At 35.0% G+C, this 23,426-nt stretch overlaps 1 protein-coding gene across 1 annotated transcript in view; it reads left to right on the top strand.

Moving 5' to 3' along the window:
• The window catches only part of Camk4 (calcium/calmodulin dependent protein kinase IV), a 232,431-nt gene that overhangs the window by 106,651 nt on the left and 102,354 nt on the right, over positions 1-23,426 (top strand). The window contains exon 2 of the mRNA XM_046460434.2: positions 4,695-4,773. Within this exon, the coding sequence (XP_046316390.1) occupies positions 4,695-4,773 (79 nt within the window). The remainder of the gene's footprint in view (positions 1-4,694; positions 4,774-23,426) is intronic.

The raw sequence follows: 23,426 nt of genomic DNA, 5'->3' as shown, positions 1-23,426 counted from the left end.
GTTAATTTTTTAAAAAAGGTTTTGCTAAAATAAGAATTGATATACTGAAAATTTTATTGATGAAGTAATTTAATGAGATTAGGAAATTAAGCAATATATGCCTTATAATATATTTTCTTTTACATGAATTATTGAGTAATATTAACTTTTCAATTGCTAACTTTTTCAATTATTCATAAAAATGAAAATTAGATTTTGGTTTTACCTCAAATGTTTGCAAGTTAAATTTTTTCTAAGATTTCATCAGTTACCTATTGTTAAGTGAAAATAAAATGGAATGAATACTATAGGCTATATTTTGGTAATTTGGTGTTTGCCCTTGCCTTTGAACAATATGGTTTTTCTAGAACAACGTTTTACTTACTTTTATTAAGATATAATAAATGTCTTCTTTGATATAAGGAGAGTAACTAAGAACAGAGTAGGGTCGAAGAGCATGATAAGAAGATTAACATTAAACAGGGATGAGAGGTGGGAGGGAAAGGGAGAGAGAAGGGAAATTGCATGGAAATGGAAGGAGACCCTCAGAGTTATACAAAAGTACATACAAGAGGAAGTAGGGGAAAGGGAAAAATAATACAAGGGGGACCAATGAATGTCAGTAGAGGGGGCAGAGAGAGAAGAGGGGAGGGGAGGGGAGGGGAGGGGGGATAGTAGAGGATAGGAAAGGCAGCAGAACACAACAGACACTAGTATGGCAATATGTAAATAAATGGATGTGTAACTGATGTAATTCTGCAATCTGTATGTGGGGTAAAAATGGGAGTTCATAACCCACTTGAATCAAAGTGTGAAATATGATATATCAAGAACTATGTAATATTTTGAACAGCCAACAATAAAAAATTTAAAAAAAAAGATATAATTTAAATTATGGTAAATTTCACCTTATTACACAATTCTGCCTTTTTGACAAGTGAATATATTTGTGCAAACACCATCACAAAAAAGATATAGAGCAATTCTCTCATGAGAAAAAAAAAGTCTCCATATTTACTTGCAGTCAATATCTCCCCAATTTCTGAGCCCCTAAAAACCACTGATATATTTTCCATCCCTATAATTTTGTCTTTAAAATATTATACAAATTGGGTTATATAGTATATTGCCTTTTGAAATGATGTTCTTTCACTTGGGATATTGTGTAGAGACTCATCCAAGTTGTTAAGTGCACCCTAGTTTATTCCCTTTCCTTTCTAGGTAGAATTTCATTGTAAGAATATACTGTAGATTGTTGATCTGTTTCACAGTTGGATGTTGGAGCATTTCTAGATTTTGATGAATACTAATAAAGTTGCTCCGAAGATACGTGTTCAAGTTTGTAAATGAACACAGTTTTTATATCATTTGGATAAATATCTGCCAGTGAGACAGATGGGTCCCAGGATATGTTTAACTTCAGCAGAAGCTGCCAAGCTCTTCTCCAAAGTGGCTGCACCATTCTTCATTCCCACCAGCAAAGCATGAGAGTGTTAGTTGCTCTGCATCCTTGCTAGTCTTTTTTATTTTAAGACATTCAAATAGGTGTGTAGTTGCCATTTTCTTACGGTTTTAATTTGTATTTCCCTAATGAATAATGTAGTTGAGCGTCTTTCCATGTTCTTATTTGCTATCCATATATTTTCTTTGGTGAGATATATGTTCAAGACTCTCATTTATTTATTTTTAATGTTTTTATTAGTGCATTATAGTTATAAATAATAATTAGTTCATAGAGACATAACCATAATGCATGGGATTTATTTACTCCATTTCAGTCCCTCGTGGCCCCCTCTTTCCCTCTCTACTTCTCTCCCTTTTTCTCCTTTCTCTACTTTACTCATTTATTTATTCATTTTAAATTGGTGTTTTATAGATATACATATAGGTGGAATTCACTGTGGCATATTTATATGTTCACATAGCATAATTTTGTCAAATTCCTTCTGCATTTCCTCCTGTTTCCTGTTCTTCCTTTCTTCCCATCAATCTCCTTCTTCAGCTCCACTGAACTTCCCTATATCTTTATGATATCTACCCCCAATCCCCTTTTTCCCCCTTACTTTGCTCTAGCTTCTGCATATGAGAGAAAACATTTAACCCTTGAGTTTATGAGTCTGGCTTATTTTACTTAACATGATGTTCTCTATCTCCATCCACTGACTGGAAAATTCCATAATTTTATTCTTCTTTATGGCTGAGTAAAACTCCATTGTGTATATATACCACATTTTCTTAATCCATTCAGCTACTGATGGGCACCAGGGCTAGTTCCATAACTTGGCTATTGTAAATTGCACTGCTATAAACTTGGATGTGGCTGATTTTAAGTTCTGAGGAGTAGGATAGCTGGGTCCATTTTTTTGAGGATTCTTCACACACTTTCCAGAGTGATAGCATTAATTTGAAGTCCCACCAACAATGTGTAAGTGTACCTTTTCTCTCATACCCTCACCAGCATTTATCATTATTTATGATAAATTCCATTCTTACTGGAGTCAATTGAAATCTCAATATAATTTTGATCAAATCTTTTTATAATTAAAAATTATACATTCTTATGGCATAAAATATGATGTTTTGAGATGTGTATACTTTGTGATATGACTAACTCAATCTAATTAACATATGCACTGCTCCCTTAGTGATTTTCAAGATATAATACATCGTTCTTGTCTCCTTTGAGCAACATCCCCCAAATCCCTGACCATTCTGCTTTCAGTTTCTATGAGTTCACATTTTCTAGATTCTACATATAAGTGAAATCATGCAATATTTGTCTGTGTCTGACTTGTTTCATTACTGTCCTCCACCTTCATCCAAGTGGTTAAAAATAGCAAGAATTTCTTGTTTTAAAGACTTAGTAGTATTCCAGTGTGTATATATAACACATTTTCTTTAGTCATTCATCTATTAATGGACACTTAGGTTGACTCCATATCTTGGCTATTATGAGTAATGCTACAATGATCACGAGAGAATGAGCTCTTTGGCATGCTGATTTCATTCTCTGAATATATAGCCAGTAATGGGATTTCTGGATCATAGGTTCTACCACAGTTTTATTTTTTTAATCTTTTGAGTAACTTCCATACTGTTTTCTACAATGACTACACTAATTTACACTCTTAGCAACCCTGTGCAAGGGTTTCCTTTTGTCCACACCCTCAACAACACTTGGGATTGTTCATCTTTTTTGATAACAGCCAAATTAAAAGGTAGAAAAATGAAACCTCATTGTGGTTTTGATTTGCATTTTTGATTATTTGCATTTTAGGTTTATTATTGGTTTATTATTGACTTTTCTTTTAAATAATTATTTTAGCCGTTGTGCAAGGTCATATAATACAAACCTTTAGTTAATCAGAGTCTATCTTTAAATAATATCATGCACCTCACACATAGAGACTTCACTGCAGTATTTTACCAACTTCTATTTTTCTATCCTTCATTTATTGCCATTCATTTTACTTTTACATATGCTTTGAATGCAATGTGTTGTTAATATTTTTCTTTAATTGGGCTGGGATTGTGGCTCAGCAGTAGAGCACTCACCTAGCACGTGCGAGGCTAGGTGAGCGCTCTACTGGGTTCGATCCTCAGCACCACATAAAAATAAATAAAACAAAGATATTAAAAATATATTTTTCTTTAGTTATCTTTTAAAGCAGGTAAATGTAAAAAAAGTAAATTTCATATTTATTGTCACTTATTTTATTTCTAAAACACTTTATTTTATGTATATGTCCTTTCTTACCAAAGATCTTTAAAAATAGTAACACTTTTCTTGGCCATTGGTAAATAGAACCCACTAGAACTGACTTCTCTTGGCTATATTAAAAGTTTATTGTGCTTAGATAGCTAGATATGTGTTTGATTTTTATAAACCTTTGTGCCCACCTAGAATTTCAGAACCATAGGACTGAATATATCACAAGAGGGCCTTTGGCTTGCTCTTCAAAGTCTAAGAGGTTTACTTCAAGCTGATCTTATTTTAAGATACTTCCAGATATTCTCCTTCTGAAGTTGAAACTTTAGCCTGTTTGGTCTGTACTTCTCTTTTTGTCTGTTTCTATTACTCTCTTGCTTTGTGTGTGGAGTGGGAACGTTTGTACCACACTGTCCTGCTTTTTAATGCTCTTTTTTTAGCAACCTTACAAACATAGGAAGATAGCTGTTACATTCCTCCCTATCATTCTCCTTAATAGGTTAAAAAAAAAAAAAAAAGAGCAAGGGGTAGGGGGTTCCCCAGCTCCCTTGCCAAGTAGCAGAAATGCACTGTTAGGACCCTTACAAAAGCCCTGAACTGAAACCCCTCCCTGAAGTCATACAGCTTATTTTACTCAACAGGTACCTTTAGGCACACTGGGATTCTGATTTGGATGGGTGTTCTTCAAAAATTATGTTTACTGGAGGACGTGATTTACTTGAGTGCCTACTGAATGAAGCAGCCCTGTTGTTTGTTACTGGTGTAGAGAAGGGGTGAGAGGAAAAGAGGGTCTAAAAAGAGCAGTCTAAAAACCTAGAATTTTCTAAACAAAATGTATTCAATTGTGGAAAAAAAAGTACTCTTGACATATAGGGCTCGTGTATAGTGGAACTTATAAACACTTGTCGTTTGAGAGGATAACGGTAAGAGACACTTATTTTCAAACTTATCCCTTTAATTCATGTCCAAAGCATAACATTTTCTTTTTGTCTTTTTCCCCCTCAAGGGGTGCTACATCCATTGTGTACAGATGCAAACAGAAGGGGACCCAGAAGCCTTATGCTCTCAAAGTGTTAAAGAAAACAGTAAGTTTATTTCATTATATAATAGCATCTCTGGGGGACCTGTGACCTGGAGCAGTCAGGAACCTGACTCAAAGGACTAAGGGGCCAGGGAGCCGCTATGTGCAGCTGACTGGTGTGACTCCTGAAGGGGAGAGAGCAACCCAAGTTGATCGTGGTCTGATGGAATCCTCATAGCTCTCTGAAAGCCACGGGATGTTGCAGTGAATGTGGTCTGTGGGGAGAACTGTGCAAAGGAGATGCATGAGAGCTGGTAGGGAAGCCTGGCTTTCTATACCAGCCGTGGTCTGGGAGATGTATATACACAGATGGCACATTTTAACATTTCCATATTAGAGTCACACCTTGATATCCTAGAGAAGCTTGTCATTTATAAGAAGCTGAAATGAAACACAGATATCTGTGTTTGTGAAAGGAGTCATCAGCTTCTAATTTGTCTTAACTTTCAATGGCTGAGTTTGTATTTGGAAAAGAAAGTAAGATTTGTTTGAGTTTATTCTCAAATGATAGGCAAGCTGGAAAGGCAAAGTGTCTCAGGTTGCTCATCGCTAATAAGTAAGAAATGTAGCAGGTGAGATTCCAAAATAAGTGCAGGCACCTGTGTAATACTCTGTCCCCAAGAGAGAAGTGTGTAGATTTAATCCTTCATTTACACTCTCTATCCTTAAGTAGTTTCTACTCAAAAATCCATAAAGGCCAAGGTACTCTTTACAACCACATTCTTCCTTATTCAAATTTTATGTGGACAAATATGTAAACTATGTATACATACACACATTATATATATTTCTGAAAACTTATTCACAAAGTTTACTGAAGAGAGAAATGTCATATATTTTGAAGTCAAATATTATCTTTTTTTTAGGCCAAGAATTTTTTTCCTTTAAAGGCAGCTTAATATCACCAGCTGTTTATATATTGTCCAGCACAGGGAAATTTTAGAGCTTCATATAATGAATAGCATAATGGCATAGGATTTCCAGTCAAGTGGAAATAGAATAACATTTTGAAACAATCTGTTAGAATTTAAAGCCATATCAAAATAACAACAAAAAAAGCCCTAGTTTAATCAAAGTAGGTAATAATTCACAGGCAATTGCTACTAGTAAACTCTATGTTATGAAAATTCTGTTTGGAGTAGATAATTATACAAGTTAATATTTACAAGGTTTGGAATTTTCCTTTAGTTATATAATTTATCTGAGTGAAAGATTATTTAAAAATTTATGGAAAAGAATGTCCTATTAAATATCTACTTGTTATGAAAACAAATTGTGCTTTACCAGTAGTTTATACAAAATATCATTAAACTGAGTTCTATCTTTTGTTGATCAAAAACATTGTTGGTAAAATTTGTGTGTGTGTTGTTTTGTGTTTTACTTTTTTAGCTGAAAACATTTTATGAAGGGCTAGATATTTGAAAGTCTAGGAAATAAACACCAGAAATTACTTGTGAATGCTCAAGAATCCCAAAGAATAAAAAGGCTGGTTTAGAGAATAGTGATTTATGTCAACAACCTTTGGAGTAAGAGATAGGTAAAGATGTTTGGTAAGCTCCTGACTCATATTAATTGAAAAAATACAGCCGTGGTTCACCCTCACTTTCCTTCTTTCCACCTCTGTTGTGAAAATATCTTCCTCAAAAGACAAGCAGGAAGAGAATGTGGACGGGAACCAAGTGTCAGATGGAGCTGTAAGGCAGATGTTGTCAAATACAGTTACTGCTGTGCCAAATGGAATGAGAAAAAAAAATCCCCTGGAGGAACCTTAGCTTTGAATGTAAATGAGATGGAATCCCCAGTATTGTCTTCTAGGATGAACTGTGCACAGCGATGTGCAAATGAGAGAGAGAGAGCAGGCAAAACCTTGCCCAGTGATTGCCTCTAGTGTTTAATTCTATATGAGTCATGGAGACGGAAACTTCCTCAGCTAAATGAAATGAATGGACTCTGAAAAGCTATTTATAGAGGGAAAGTCATGCAGGGGAAATATTTTCCTAGACAATTCCACAATGGGTTTGCTGCTGAAGATGAAAAGGGTTTTGGGGAAACTTAAATTATTTATGTATCCATCTATTGAGTTGAATATAATACAGTTTTGTCTATTAATTCATTTTTGCCCTATGAAAATGGCTTATATATATTTGCATATTATATTTTTATATAATATCTATTTTATATGTAATATATAAATATATATTATTTTCTCATTAATTTTATATATTATATAAATATTTAAACATATTTATATATCCATATTATATATATATATATATATATATATATATATATATATATATTTATTTAGTTGTAGTTGGACATAGTTATCTTTATTTTATTTATTTATTTATTTGTTTGTTTGTTTATTTTTTTATGTGGTGCTGAGGATTGAACCCAGTGCTAGCTAGGTGAGCACTCTACTACTGAGCCACAATCCCAGCCCCGAAAACAGCAATTTTATGTGATTCACTTAAAACTAATAGGACCACTATATTATTTAAGTCTAGGTTCTGAAGAACTCATTTTATGCCTACACCTAAACCTAATAGGCCAGAATCTTAATCTTAGTCTGCCTTCCTCCATCTGCTATCTATCTCTCTCTTTCTCTCTCTCTCTCTCTCTCTCTCTCTATCTATCTAATCTCTATCTCTATCTATCTTAGTTTACCAAGGGTAGCATAACAAAAAAACTACAAACAATATGAATTTATCCTCTCACAGTTCTGGATGCTAGAAATCCAAAGCCAAAGTGTTGGTAGGGTTCATTTCTTGTTCCATGTCCCTCACCTAGCTCCTGAAGAGAGACAGCAATCCTTGGTATTCCATCAGTCTGATCTCTGCCTCCCTCCCCTATAATGTGGCCATCTTCTTTCTATGTGTCTTCCTCTGAATGTCTGTGTCCAAATCTTGCTCTTCTTATAAGGTACCAGTACAATTGAGTTAGAGACCTATTCTATTCCAGCATGACCCTATCTCAACAAATTACATCTACAATAACACAATTTCCAAGTAAGTTCACACTCAGAGGTACTGGCAGTTAAGGTGATATATATTTTTGAGGCAGAAACAATTCTACCCACAGTACTATCCATCAAGCAGGATCTCTAAGGTGAATTTCAAAATGTTACATTCAATATGTTATATGGAGATGAGTAAAACACATCATATTCAAAAGTTAATTAACCTGAGAAATCTCATCCCATTTGTGGTAATAAAGTTAATGTAAAAGTTTTCCTCCCTCTTCTCTTCTCCCTATATTGGGGAATCAAACCTAGGACCTCTTGCATGCTAGGCAAGGGCTCTTCCATTAAGTTACACCCCCACCCCTCCTATCTTTTTTTAAAGTTAATTCTTTGATAATGTTAATTGCCTTTCTCAGGATCTATTTAAGTACTTTTTTAATGAGAGTTGACCTAAATTTTGATAAATTTACCAATATTAAATTTCTTTCTCACAGCTTAATATTTTAGGAAGTTTTGGGTTACACTAGCAATAATGGACTTATTTTCCATTTGAAAAAAAGAGAACTCATCTTTGAGAATCAGTTAGTCTCTCAAATGTCTAGGTGACAGAAAATGCTATGACTTATCTATAAGAATATAAATCAAAGCACTGGTTTCATATGGAAAATCATGTTATTGATTCTTTCCTTTCCTGAGAAGAAGCTTTTTAGTTTGAATCCATCCCATTTATTGTTTCTTGATTTTACTTGCGTTTTAGGAGTCTTGCTAAGGAAGTCAGTTCCTAAGTCTACGGAGGTGACAATTTGGGCCAAATTTTTCTTCTTTTAGTCATAGGGTCTATGTTCTAATATCTAAGATTTTGATCCAGTTTAGGTTGAGTTTTATCCTCATTTATATGCAAAGATTTAATTTCATCATCAGGGGAATGAAAATCAAAACCACTATGAGATGTCACTTTACTCTTGTTAGGGCAGCTATTATCCAAAAGAAAGTTGTAAGGTAATTATTTAAGATAGGACACATGCATTGATGGTCAGGTACAGGATGGAGTTAATACTGATAATAAACATGAATCAATTCTCATGTTAGACAACTGGGCATTTTCACTAAAACAAACAAACAAACAAACAAAAAAAAAAAACCCAAACAATCCTTGTGAGAAATTAACATGTAAAAACAATAAGAAAAACGTGTTTGTGTTAATATTTATTTTATATATGGATATTACATGATGTACTTTATATATAGATACATTTGAAAGAATTAGAATACATTAAAATACATATCCGTCAGCATCATATGATTTGCTTTCAAATTATTCAACAACAAAAAGTATGTTATGTGTGAGTGTGGGAACATATGGGAAGATGAAAAGGGAAAACAAATGTGGCAAATTATTTAATATAGGACAGTGTAATTTTAACATTTCAGTATGTATGAACATTCTCATAATGAAAAGTATGGAGAAAAACAACAGACTTAACAGTGAGATCATCTTCAAATAACTGAACAGTTTTGAACATTCTTTTTTTTGCCATTCAGGAATAATTTCAAGATCTTGCAGCCTCTTAATGTTATGATAAATATCAGTGACTATTATAGATGTATTAAAGTGCCAGAAAATAGAAAATGAAAGGTAACCATTATTTTATTATACTGGAAAGCCTGGACATTTCCTGTAACAATATCCATTTGTCTCATTGCATCATTGGTGTGAATAATTTTGAAAGTTGTAAGGTAAACAAGAGAGGAAAATAGATTGAAGTGCTCTTTTGGTTGGTTGGTTGATTTTCCCACTTAAAGACTCATAGTGAGGAAGTTGCCAAATCACAAGGTGTGGCACTGAACATCTCCTGCACAAAGGTTGGACTGTTTTACCACTTTTTATATTGAAATATTACAGATTCGCAGGAAGTGCCATTTTTGTTGCCCATATATAACCTCATTGTCTCAGACATATGACCAATTGGCTTGCAATTAATTATCAGTGGAATTTTTACTATGCACTTTGTAAACTGTGAATCAAATGTGAAGGAAACAGAGCTATCTTTTCTCCTTCATGCATAAGTTTTGTCTTCATTTAATATGATGTTTAGAAGACACTAGCATTCAGTCTACAGCAATTGCCAACGTGCCAAGCACAGACAGCCTTAATGATATAGGAACAAGTACCATCAGTGAGGGAAACCATCAGCCCCTGTCTTACAAATTGACAATAAATGGCCAACAGATATTTATGCAAAAATTTAAATTCACCAATCATCAGGAGAATGGAAATCAAAACCATTATGAGATGTCACCTTGTCAGGGCAGCTATTATCCAAAAGTCAAAAGACACCAAGTGCTGTAGGGGATGTGGAGAAAAGGAAAGCATTAGTCAGGAATGTAAATTGTCACAGTCATTACAGAAAACAACATGGAGATTCCTCAAAAACTTAAAAACAGTTTCCATATGATCCATCAATACCAAATCTAAAGGAAACAAAATCAGTACATGAAGAGGTACTTGCCCTCCTATGTCCACTACAGAATGATTCACAAAAACTAAGATCTAGAGACAACTCAGTCTGTGGACTGATGAATGAATAGAGAAAATGTGGCATACATAATGGAATCTACAGTCTTAAAAAGGAAGGATATCCTGCCTTTTGCAACAGCCCCAGAAAGCATTATGCTAAGTGAAATATGCTAGGCACAGAGAGGCAAATACTGCATGATCTCACTTATGTGTGGAATCTAAAAAGCTAGAACTCATAGAAAAGGAGAGTAGAAGACTACGGACGGGAGAGAGAGACATTGCCCACAATGTCCAGACTTTCATTTATAAGATGAATTAGAGACCTCATCGATAACATAGTGTCCAGAGTGAATAGTAATATATATTTGATATTTGCTCTAAGAATGGATATTAAATGTTCTTTCCACCATAAAAAATTACTTATATGAGGTGATAGATATGTTAATTAGCTTGATTGTGATAACCATTTCACAATGTATATGCAAATATCACATTGTATACCGTAAATATACATAATTTTAAAAATTAATTTATTCATTTATTCTAATTAGGTATATATGCCATCAAAATGCATCTTGATTCATTGTACACAATTGCAGCACAACTTTTCATTTCTCTGGTCATACACAATGCAGTGTCACACCATATGTGCAGTCATACATGTACACAGGATAATGATGTTCATCCCATCCCACCATCTTTCCTGACCCCATGCATCCTCCCAACCCTCCCTCCCCTTTGCCCAGTCAAAGTTCCTCCATTTTTCCCATGCCCGCCCCCAATATTATGGATCAGCATCCAATTATCAGAGAAAACATTTGGCCTTTGGTTTTTTGGGATTGGCTTACTTCACTTAGCATTATATTCTCCAATCCATTCATTTACCTGCAAATGCCATGATTTTATTCTCTTTTAATGCAGAATAATATTCTATTGTGTATATATACCACATTTTCTTTATCCATTTATCTATTGAAGGGTATCTAGATTGGTTCCACAATTTAGCTATTGTGAATTGTGCTGCTTTAAATATTGATGTGGCTATGTTACTATAGTATGCTAACTTTAAGTCCTTTGGGTATAGACCAAGGAGTGGGATAGCTGTGTCAAATGGTGGTTCCATTCCAAGTTTTCTAAGGAATATCCACACTGCTTTCCAGAGTGGTTGTACCAATTTGCAGTCCCACAAGCAATGTATGAGTGTGCCTCCCCACTGTCCCATCCTTGCCAACATTTATTGTTGTCTGTATTCTTGATAACTGTCAATCTGACTGGTGTGAGATGAAATCTTGGAGTAATTTTGAATTTCACTTCTCTAATCACTAGAAATGTTGGACATTTTTCATATATTTGTTGATTGATTGTATATCTTCTTCTGAGAAGTGTCTGTTCAGCTCCTTAGCCCATTTACTGATTGTGGGTTTTTTTTGTTTTGTTTTGTTTTTTGGTGTTAAGTTTTTTGGAGTTCTTTATATATACTGGAGATAAGTACTCTATCTGACATATGTGTGGCAAAAATTTGCTCCCAAAATATAGGCTCTCTCTTCACCTCATTGATTGTTACTTTTGCTGAGAAGTTTTTAGTTTGAATCTATCTCATTTATTGATTATCGATTTTATTTCTTGTGACTTAGGAGTCTTGTTAAGGAAGTCGGGGCCCAATCTGATGTAATGAGGATTTGGGCCTACTTTTTCCTCTATTAGGCACAGAGTCTCTGGTCTAATTCCTCGGTTCTTGGTCCACTTTGAGTTGAGTTTTATGTATGGTGAGAGATAGGGGTTTAATTTCATTTTGCTGTATGTGGTTTTCCAGTTTTCCCAGCACCATTTGTTGAAGAGGCTATCTTTTCTCCAATATATGTTTTTGGTGCCTTTGTCTAGTATAAGATAACTGTATTTATATGTGTTTGTCTCTGTGTCTTCTATTCTGTACCATTGGTCTACATGTCTATTTTGGTTTCAATACCATGCCATTTTGTTACTATAGCTTTGTATTATACTAGAGTACAGTCTGGTATTGTGATGCCCCCCACTTCACTCTTTTTGCTAAGAATTGCTTTGGCCATTCTGAGTGTCTTATTTTTCCAAATGAATTTCATGATTGCTTTTTTCTATTTCTAAAAGGAATGATGTTGGGATTTTAATTGGAATCACATTGAATCTGTATAGCACTTTGAGTAGTATGGCCATTTTGACAATATTAATTCTGCATATCCAAAAGCATGGGAGATCTTTCCATCTTCTAAGGTCTTCTTCAATTTCTTTCTTTAGTGTTGTATAATTTTTATTGTAGAAGTCTTTCACCTGTCAGATTGATTCCCAAGTATTTAATTTTTTTGAGGCTATGTGAATGGGTAGTTTTTCTAAATTCTCTTTCAGAGAATTCATCACTGATGTATAGAAATGTATTTGATTTATGGGTGTTGATTTTGAATTCATTCATTAATTCTAGAAGTTTTCTGGTGGAGTTTTTTGGGTCTTCTAAGTACAGAATCATATCATCATCAAATAATGATAGTTTGAGTTCTTTTCCTATTCATATCCCTTTATTTTCTTTCATCTGTCTAATTGTTCTGGCTAGAATTTCAAGACTCTGTTGAATAGAAGTGGTAAAAAAAAAGGCATCCCTGTCTTGTTCCAGTTTTTAGAGGGAATGCTTCCAATTATCCTCCATTTAGAATGATGTTGGGCTTGGGTTTAGCATAGATAGCTTTTACAATGTTGAGGTATGTTCCTACTCTCCCTAGTTTTTCTAGGGTTTTGAACATGAAAGGGTGCTATATTTTGTCAACTGCTTTCTCTGCATCCATTGATATAATCATATGATTCTTATTTTTAAGTCTATTGATGTGATGTATTACATTTATTGATTTTCATGTTGAACCATCCTTGTATTCCTGGAATGAACCCCACTTGATCATGGTGCACTATTTTTTAAATATGTTTTTGTATGCAATTTGCCAGAATTTTTTTAAGAATTTTTACATCAATGTTCATCAGAGATATTGGTCTGAAATTTTCTTTTCTTGATGTGTCTGTGCCTGGTTTTGGTATCAGGATGCTACTAGCTTCACAGAATGAGTTTGGAAGGGTTCTCTCCTTTTCTATTTCATGGCATAATTTGAGGAGTATTGGTATTAATTCTTCTTTGTAGGTCTTGTAGAACTCAGCTGTGAATCTATTTGGTCCCAGGCTTTTCTTGGTTGGTAGGCTTTTGATGACATCTTCTATTTCCTTGCTTAAAATTGATCTGTTTAAATTGTGTATGTCCTCTTTTTTTTTTTTTTAGAGAGAGAGAGAGAGAGAATTTTAATATTTATTTTTTTAGTTTTAGGCAGACAACATCTTTGTCTGTATGTGGTGCTGAGGATCGAACCCTGGGTCGCACGCATGCCAGGCGAGCGCACTACCACTTGAGCCACATCCCCAGCCCCTGTGTATGTCCTCTTGACTCAGTTTGGGTTGATCATATGCCTCTAGAAATTTGTTGGTGTCTTTGAGGTTTTCTATTTTACTGGAGTATAAACTTTCAAAACAGTTTCTAATTGTCTTCCATATTTCAATAGTGTTCTGTCATGATATTTTTTTCTTCATGGATTTTAGTAATTTGAGTTTTCTCTCTCCTTCTTTTCATTAGGGTGGCTAAGGGTTTGTCGATTTTATTTATTTTTTCAAAGAACCAGCTTTTCATTTTGTCAATTTTTTGAATTGTCTCTTTTGTTTCAATTTCATTTATTTCTGCCCTGATTTTAATTATTTCCTGTCTTCTATTACTTTTGGTGTTGGTTTGCTCTTCTTTTTCTAGGGCTTTGAGATGTAATATCAGGTGGTTTATTTATTGACTTTTTCTTCTTTTAATGAATGAGCTTAATGCAATGAACTTTCCTCTTAGCACTGTCTTCATAGTGTCCCAGAGATTTTGGTAAGTTGTACTGGAGTTCTCATTTACCTCTAAGAATTTTATCTCTTCTCTAATGTCTTCTGTTATCCATATGTCATTCAATAGCATATTGTTTAATCTCTAGGTGTTGGAGTAGCCTCTATTTTTTATTTTATTGTTTATTTCTAATTTCATTCCATTGCAGGGTAGTATCTCTTGTTTTGTATTGCTAAGTGTTGCTTTGTGGCATAGCATATGGTTTATTTTGGAGAAGGATTCATATGCTGCTGAGAAGCAAGTGTATTGACTTGTTGATGAATGGAATATTCTATATACATTTGTTAAGTCTAAATTATTGATTGTGTTATTGAGTTCTATAGTTTTTTTTTTAGTTTTTCTTCTGTTGTATTATTGTGTTGTGGTCTATTTGGTTCTTGTAGTTGAGAATGGTTTGTTTGATATACATAGATGCCCCATTGTTTGGGGCATAGATATTTATGATTGTTATGTCTTGTTGTATGAATCCCTTAAGCAGTATGAAATGCTAGCTTTGGTCTGAAGTCCACTTTATCAGATATGAGGATGGAAACCCCTGCTTGTTTACGTGGTCCTTTCACCTTCAGTCTGTGGATGTCTTTTCCTGTGAGATGAGACTCTTGAAGGCAGCATATTGTTGGGTCTTTTTTTTTTTTAATTCAATCTGTCAGTGTACATCATTTAAGTGATGAGTTTAGGCCATTCACTTTCAGAGTTATTATTGAAATATGATATGTATTCCCAGACATTTTGGTTTATTTTTGGTTTTAACTTGACTTGGTTTCTCCTTTGATTGGCCTTTCCTTTAGTGTAGTTCCTCCCTTTGCTGATTTTTATTGTTGTTTTTTCATTTCCTCCTTCTGGAATATTTTTCTAAGAATGCTCTGTAGTGCAGGCTTTCTCACTGTAAATTCTTTTAACTTTTGTTTATTATGAAAAGGGTTTTATTTTGTCACAAAATATGAATCTTAATTTGCTGAATATAAAATTTTTGGTTGGCATCTATTTTCTTTCACAGCTTGGTATATGCTGTTCCAGGATCTCCTGGCTTTGAGGGTCTATGTTGAAAAATCTGATGAAATCTGCTGAGACCTTACAATGGCTTTGGGATGCCTGATTGGAGATCCCCCTATATGTGATCTGATTCTTCTCTCTTGCATTGTATGCTAGGCATTTTCATTATAATGTGCCTTGGTATAGATCTGTTGTAATTTTGTACATTTGATGTACTATAGGCTTCTTGTATTTGATTTTCCAATTCATTCTCATGTTTGGGAAATTTTCTGATATTATTTTATTGAAGAGATTGTGCATTCCTTTGGTTTAATCCCTGTGCCTTCTTCTATCCCAATAAATCTTAGATTTGGTCTTTTGATGCTATCCCATAATTCTTGGATATTCTGTTCATGGTTTCTTACCATCTTCACTGTGTGGTTAACTTTATTTTCAAAAATGTATATTTTGTCCTCATTATCTGATATTCTGTCTTCCGAGTCATCTAGTCTGTTGGTGATGCTTTCTATTGAGGTTTTTGTGGTTTTTTTTTTTTTTAATTTGGATATTGTTTTCTTCATTTCAAGAATTTCTGATTTTTTTTCAGAATCTCTATCTCTTTCTTGAAGTAATCTTTTGATACCTGCATTTGCTCCTTTATCTCTTTGTTGGTGTGATCAATAGTGGCCTATATTTGCTCTCCTATCTCTTTGTTGGAGTGATCAAGTATTGCCTATAGTTGCTCACTTAGGTCATTCTTTAATTCACAGATAATTTTAACTATTTACATTCTTAACTCTTTCTGTGACATTTCATCAACTGCACTTTCCATGGATTCTATTACTGTATTATCTTGGTTTGTTTGGGGCACTTTTTCCCTTGTTTTTTTCATGTTGTCTATGTGTCTTCCTTTCTTGCAGTACAGATCTGAGGTTTACAGTTTCTACCCTATAATCTTGTAGTGTCCCTGTACATTACCTGTACCTCACCTTGGTGTTGGGCTTCCCATGCCAAGGTGGTGTCTCATAATGGATGCTACTACAACTAAATGTGGTAGCGGCAAGAGTGGAGGTAACTGAAAATAGCAGTAGGGGTGTCTCAAGATAGATGCAGCCACTTTCAAAGATGGGACTGAAAGAGAGGGCTTTACAATGGCTTTGGAATGTCTGATTAGAGATGCAACTGCCTCCAGGCCCTGTCTGTTATGCCAAGATGGAGGCTACCATGTGGGGAGGGTTATGACGATGGCTGCAGTATCCCAAAATAGAGGTGGGTTAGGCCTGGGCTCCTGAGTGGGTTTGTGGGGCAGTGCAGGGCCTGACCTGGGCCTGGGCCCCACCACAGTTCAGCAGGGATGGTACTAGGCCTGGGCTTGGGCTCCAGCATGGGTCTGCTGGTCGGTGGGGCAATATACATAATTTTTATTTGTCAACTATACCTCAATAAATGCTGTAAATTCTTAAAATAAATACATAAATTACAAAATAAATTGGACTCCTTCTGAGTGAGAAGAGGAAGTGTATCTACTCTCTAGCTTTGTGAGTAGGAACCTCCAACCTCCTTAGGGAGAGCCTCTATACTTCATCACTAACCCTCAACTGCACAGATTTCAGGGATGGAAGATGGAGATTTTCTCTCTTTCTGCCTAACCTTTGGTAAGACAGAAAACTGAACGTGAATCATTCATTTTGTACATATGAGAGATGGATGCTTCAAACTGGTTAAAGATATGCTTCTATTATATACTGCAGTTAGCTACTTTCAGCCACTTGTTTGTGTGCTCTGGAAGTACAGACAAAGTCACTTTGGTCAATGATAGACAGGAGAATAATAAATCACCAGCTCAAATAGACTTTTGGGGGCCCATTTGAGATCTCAGAACACATTAAGGAAAGTAGCTTGCAGATAACAAGTGAAGTGTAACTTCTTCAAGCGTTTATCAGTTAGAACCTATTGGTTTTCATAGGGACTATTGAGCCAGGTTTTCTGGAAGAGGAACAGGGATATTTTTGTTCAGTTTGTAACAAGTATACGTCTATTAAAGGGAGAAGGTGGCAGAGTAGCATGTTTAAATCTTGGCCTGATTTGTATGCTTTACCTTCTGATGGTCCACTTAGAAGTCTGAACATTCTTGTAGAAAGCTCATTGTTATGAGTTTGTTTGCTTTTTTGTTTTTGATGTAAACATTGCTGGAATGTATTATAATCCTGCTTGCTTATCCCTTTTCTCATATATTGAGCCCTCATATTTCATTGCTGCTGCCTTTTTTAAAAAAAAAATAAACACTGTAATCCAGAGGCAAGCTGATGGGGTGGGGGGAGGGATCAAACAGTTCTTTGTGCTATTGAACAAAAGATAAACACATGTGAAAAGTGAACACATTTGGCTGAAACCATCTGCTTGAATTACCACATTTAACTCCTGGTACTTTGACAAGCCATGTGTGGTTGGAACTAAAATGATCTCCACCATCTAATGAAATCAAAGAAGCAGAAAAAGGACATGTGTAATCAGAGGGAGAAACTTCTCAGGGAGCTGAGTAGGAAAATGGCTTGTGCCCAAAGGGAGAGCCCAGGGCAGTGGGGCGGTAGATAGGAACTCAGGGTCATGACATGAGAACTTGGAATGCTGCACAGTGAGCCACAACCCACAATGCTGGGAGATAAAGTAGGAAGGTGACCTGTCAGTCTCAATATTCACAGCTTAGTGAGCAGCGGGAAAGCTATAATCCCAGTGTTAGCAGAGAAAAATATTTTAAGAAATTTTTAGTTATATATTTCTTTTTTTTTTTTTGAAATGTCCCAATTTTACTGATTTTGGTATAATTAAACTTGACTAGTTAAAAATTATATATAATATAAACTATTAACTAATTTAGTGTTCATTATACTTGCTAATTTAGCCAAGATGGTGAGATTGACCTTTCAACCTTGTGTAACCTAATTAAACTCTAGACACTTTCCTCTGGTGTAAAATGGAGAGAATATTATCAGAGTAGGGAGCTTTAAAGAGCTAGTTTAGGTAGATGCTGTATTATGTCTGGTACACAGTAAGTGCTTAATAAATGGTGCCAAATATTCAATTGTTATCTTCAGCTCCTCAGAGCTAGGAGGATCCTGCAGTTTCATGGATGATGACACTTGGGGTCTTGAGACTGTTAACTGACTTGTCCAAAGCCTCAAGGGTTGGTGGCAGATCTGGACCACTTTGCTCTTCCTATGGTCCTTTTTTTTTTTTTTTTTTTTTTTTTTGATGCTCTTTTCTCTAAGAATCATAAGTAGAAAGGGACTAGGGATTTTCACTTGTCCACTTTTCATAAATTGCTATTGAATCCATGTTTCTTATACATCATCATTTCCAGTACTGCTTCTTAGCACAGTCAGGTGAATTTTGGTGACAGGAGGGATTGACAGAGGCTCAGTTCCTTATTGTAAGTGGCAACAGATCTCCATTCTCTTCTTTATTTGTTCAGCGTTTCCAAGCTCTTTGGTTTTCTGTGAGATTGATTTAGAAAAAGCAGAGAGGTCATTACTGGAGAGAATGACCCCTGCTTACCTTTATGACTGGGGTATACAGAGCCTGGTGCTTGTGTGTCCTGCTGCACCGGGACCCTCTTTGCTTCAAACTATGCTAATTCCCTAAATCCCTGCTCTCATGAGGTTCAGGATCTAGTTAGGCTTGAGTGTACAGCCATATATATTTCTTTATAATACAGAGATAAATGGTAGTAAGAGCTATACCCATCCACACAATAAAAGAAAAGAGAAGGAAGGTTAAGAAGAGGTCAAGTCATGAAACTTCAAAGCCATTAATTTGCTAAAGGAGGAAAAAATAATGAGTATGTACCAAGGGATATTAATTAGAAGATATCCAAATAGTTTTCAAGATTGAATTAATTTTCAATTCTTTTTTAATTAAGCATTCTCTAATAGCCATATGTCACTTCGGTAGTTTCAACAGTAAAGGAGTATAATGCTAAATAAGAATAAAGCCCACATTAATTATTAAGCCCAGTATACTATCCTCTTTCACATTAGTGCAAAATTCTCTGGGGGAGTATTTTATTCATGGGAATTTTAGAAAATTGACTATCCAAAGTGAACATGGCATTTAGAATGGAACCCAAGTCTTGTGAGTCCCCGAACTGGTCCTTTCTTATTTATGCCATGAAGGCCCTTAGTGGGAAAAAGATGTCAGGAATAATCTTGACCCAAGATTTGGAGCTGCAACTAGATGTTGCTCCTTGCCAAGCTGATAAATCATGACAAGCACTTATTGACACAGACTTAGGGAAGCCTAGCTCAGCTTCTATGCCCCACTGTGAAACAAGGGCAAATAATATTTTCTATGGGCAAAGAATATAAGCAACATATTTTTTTCTCCAAATTCTGTGAGAACTTTAGTTTAATGAGTCTTCTCATGCAGTATTAACTGTGATAGTTTGGATATCATTTGTCCTTAATGGCTCACATGATAAAATCTTGGTTCCTAATGCTACAGGGTAGTTGTGAGGGGTGGGGGCTATAGGAGATGATTAGGTCATGGAGACACCATCATTGACAGGGATTAATATAGTTCCCACAGAACCAAGTTAGTTGTCTCCAGAGTAGGCTGTTATAAAATGAGGCTACCCCCCACACTTGGTATTTATATGTAAAAAATAAAATACCTGTGTGCTTGTGGAAAAAAAGCTTTATCTTATTTCCTACTTTTTCTGGACAATTAGGACCTTCTTCCAATACCCTGGTAATTTTTGCACAAGGATATGAAAAACTTCCTTTTAAAAATGGGGTACTTAAAATGGGGTTCCTTTTCCACTTTTCTACCATGTTGACATCACCCAGAAGCCCTAACCAGGATTCTGGCACCATGCGTTTTGGACCTTCCAGTTCCCAGAATCATGAGCCAAATAAATTACTTTATGAAGTACTCGGTTTCAGGTGTTCTGTTATAGCAACACAAAATGAACAAGTTAACAAATTTAATAAATTAACAAATGAAATAACAACAACAGGGTACCATGAGATATACAAGTTGCACACAGGGATTGGTATGAGTCCCTTAACTCTTTGTCTTAACAGTAGATGGTATGCAGTTATGTCCACAGGCTGTGTACATCAGGATTCAATTTCCCCTCTGTAGAAAATGTCTGACATAGGGTAAATTCAGCTAATGTTGCTTATATTTATCTCTACTTCAGAAGTCTGAAAAATGTATCAAATGGATATTTATATCCATTTATTTTTTTCTCACACCATACCAAGCTGTCACTTGCAATATTTTTTTCTGAGATTTGGGGATCAGAATAGTCTAGAACTGTTTCTTCCATCATGGAATCAGAGCATATTGAATGTTCTCATCAATTTCAAGGTGCAGTATACATAATAAAGTACTACGTTGTAAGTGGAACCTTTTATTGATAAGTAAAAGTATATGCAAGATTACTACCTTTTAAATTTTTCTCATATTTTTAAGGGGGAACATGGGTGAGTGACAAGTCAAAACTAAACTTCCATCTACACATGAAAAAAAAAAGTAAAAGTACACTGTATTTATTATGACAATTAAAACTGGGGAGTCTAGAATAGAGTTGCTTTAGATTAGGTAGAAGAGAGTGGAGGGAGGGCAGGGAATATGGGCGAAGAAAGGCTAGTAGAAGGAATCAGGCATTATTACCCTATGTACATATATGACTACACCACTAGTATGATTCTACATCACATACAACCAGAAGAATGAGAAATTATACTCCTGTATGTATAATTATCAAAGTACATTCTACTGTCTTGTATAATTAATTGAACAAATTTAAGAAAGGAAATGGAGAGGAATTTGAAATATACATATATATCTTCCTAAACCTGGTATCCCTGAAAATCTTGGGGAGAAATACTTCAAATTTCTAGTCAAAGATTTCTTAGTTTCTTCTGGTTCAAATGTGATTCTTTAGGGTAAATATTGAGTCTAAGCTCAGTTCTCTCTAAAAGCTTTGTCTCCATTGCCCTGTTCTTCAATGGCCTGTGGATTCAGAAAAAGTCTTAGGGCCTGGAGTGTGTTCTCCTTAAAGAGGCTCCACACCAGGGCTGTCACCAGAGGACACCTGTAGCTACAGATTGCTCAGCACAGATCAGAGGCTTCACCAGCTGTGTGGGAAAGGCCAAACAAACAAACAAACAAACAAAAAACCTGACACACACTCCAGCACCAAACCATCCTAGCAGCACAAAATCAGAGATCAGACCAGTTATATATATTACAGGCCCCTTGGCCTCTGCCTCCTCGAATCCTGATTGTCTACAAAAGTATGAGAAAGGGAGAAGTGATGGGGTATTAACATGAAATGTATGCATACCTACCCAAACACTTACATGAAACTTTTAAACCTTGAGTCCTTTAACGCAGAGGAGATTAAGGATGTGCTAATGAGAGCATTTGAGGGTATGCATATCATTGCATGAAAAAAAGATGCTGAGAAGTACTGAGTTGGTGCACTTTCATTTCTGATTTCTGGAAGTATCTGGTCTTTTCAAGAATACTAAAACTTTGATATTCACTCAAGGTTTTGATGCCTACTCAGCAAGGAAGGCAAATCCAGACTTTCACATCTAGGAAGAACATATGACTCTGGAATAGCTTTGACAATGAATTTTTGCCCTCAAACCTTAAATCCTTAAAAATCTCTCTACAGATCTCTTTCTGACTCCAGCCCTGAAGAATGATTATATACTTTTCATTCAACATTGTTTGCTTGTGTATTTTCTGGTAATGAATAGCTCTAGAAGAATCACTTAAAAGCCCTTTTTCTTCAATAGCCCATTTTTAAAAGGAAGTTTTTCATATCCTTGTGCAATAATTACCAGGATATTGGAAGAAGGTCTTAATTGCCCAGAAAAAGTAGGAAATAAGCTAAAGCTTTTCCCCCACAAGCACACAGATATTTTGTTTTTTACACATAAATACTCTTGGTAAAGAATTTAACCCTAAGATGAAATTGAAGAGTCTTAAAATGCTAATAATTTAGACATATTTTTTTATTTTTATTATTTAATAGGTTATAAAGTCATAAGCTTTTTGAATATAATTAATTACTTGGTTTTATAACTAATAGCTAATCACTTGGTTTGAAGAGTCAAGAAAAAGATCAAAAGGATATCTCAGGACTGCCAGGAGTGTAAAGTTCTTTCTCTTACTTCAGATACGTTGGGGATCATGCAGCTGAATCATCATTTGACTGAAGAATATAAAATGGAAACTAAATTGTGTGGTATGCATGACTTCCTGATAATTTAAAAAGCATTTTGAAAAGTATTGTCTTGACCATATGAAAATTACTTGAAGGTACTAAGAAGAAAGGATGGTTCTATTAGAACCAGAATTTAACCACAGAATAGCTGATATCCTGATTCATAATCAACAGAAGAGTGATTTTGGTGGTCAGTGGTAACCATAAAACATAAGAAATGGTCTTAAAACTTTCCTGAAAATTAAACAAAACAGTGCAACATTTATCCCACTCTTCAGAAAAGGTGAGGGAAGGTAGTTACTTAATGCAAAGGGCATCTGTTTCTCTGTTTGATTACCATCAGGCTAGAAGATTCTGTTGGTCTATAGTTTAGGATTTTGATTCAGTTATCTTCTACTTTGTGGTGGCTTCTTTGGCATGAAATAGGAAACTGGAAACAGAACATGCTTACCTTCTAAATGCCATCTGAGGAAAGGCACTGACATGTTCTTATCATCTATATGGACCAGGAAATTTCACACATGTGCTCATTTAATCCTTATAACAATAACAATAGATGGTTGTAATTATAATCCCCATTTTACACATGATGAAGTTGAAGTAATCGTTACATATATTAAGGGAACTGATAAAGAACTCTTAATAGCCAGCCATAGAATTGAATACTTAAAAATATACACCCAGGGATGTTCCTTACAGAATTATTCATATTAATAACAAATTGAAAGGAATTTTAAATGTCCAACATTTGGCATTGATGCCATTGAATCCCTCAGAAACTCTCTGGTAATCTGCTTATAAATATTAAGTATCCATAAAGTTTTATGATGTTTTTTGTGAAAAAATAGCAAATCACATTTTCCTATTTGAAATAGACAGCTTTAAAAGCTGGAAGGAAATAAAACACTGATGATCAGCTGTGTTACAATGGTGGATATGCTTTTCATTTTTATGTATTTATTTACCTATTTTTACTTTATGGACATGATACCTTTATCTTATTTATTTATTTTTATGTGGTGTTG

Source organism: Marmota monax, unplaced genomic scaffold (assembly GCF_021218885.2).
Source record: "Marmota monax isolate L192 unplaced genomic scaffold, Marmota_monax_Labrador192_F-V1.1 WCK01_AAM20220418_F8-fsc00006, whole genome shotgun sequence".
Classification (NCBI taxonomy): domain Eukaryota; kingdom Metazoa; phylum Chordata; class Mammalia; order Rodentia; family Sciuridae; genus Marmota; species Marmota monax.
Note: the sequence above shows the minus strand (reverse complement) of the source record. Positions and strands in the feature narration are given on the sequence as shown.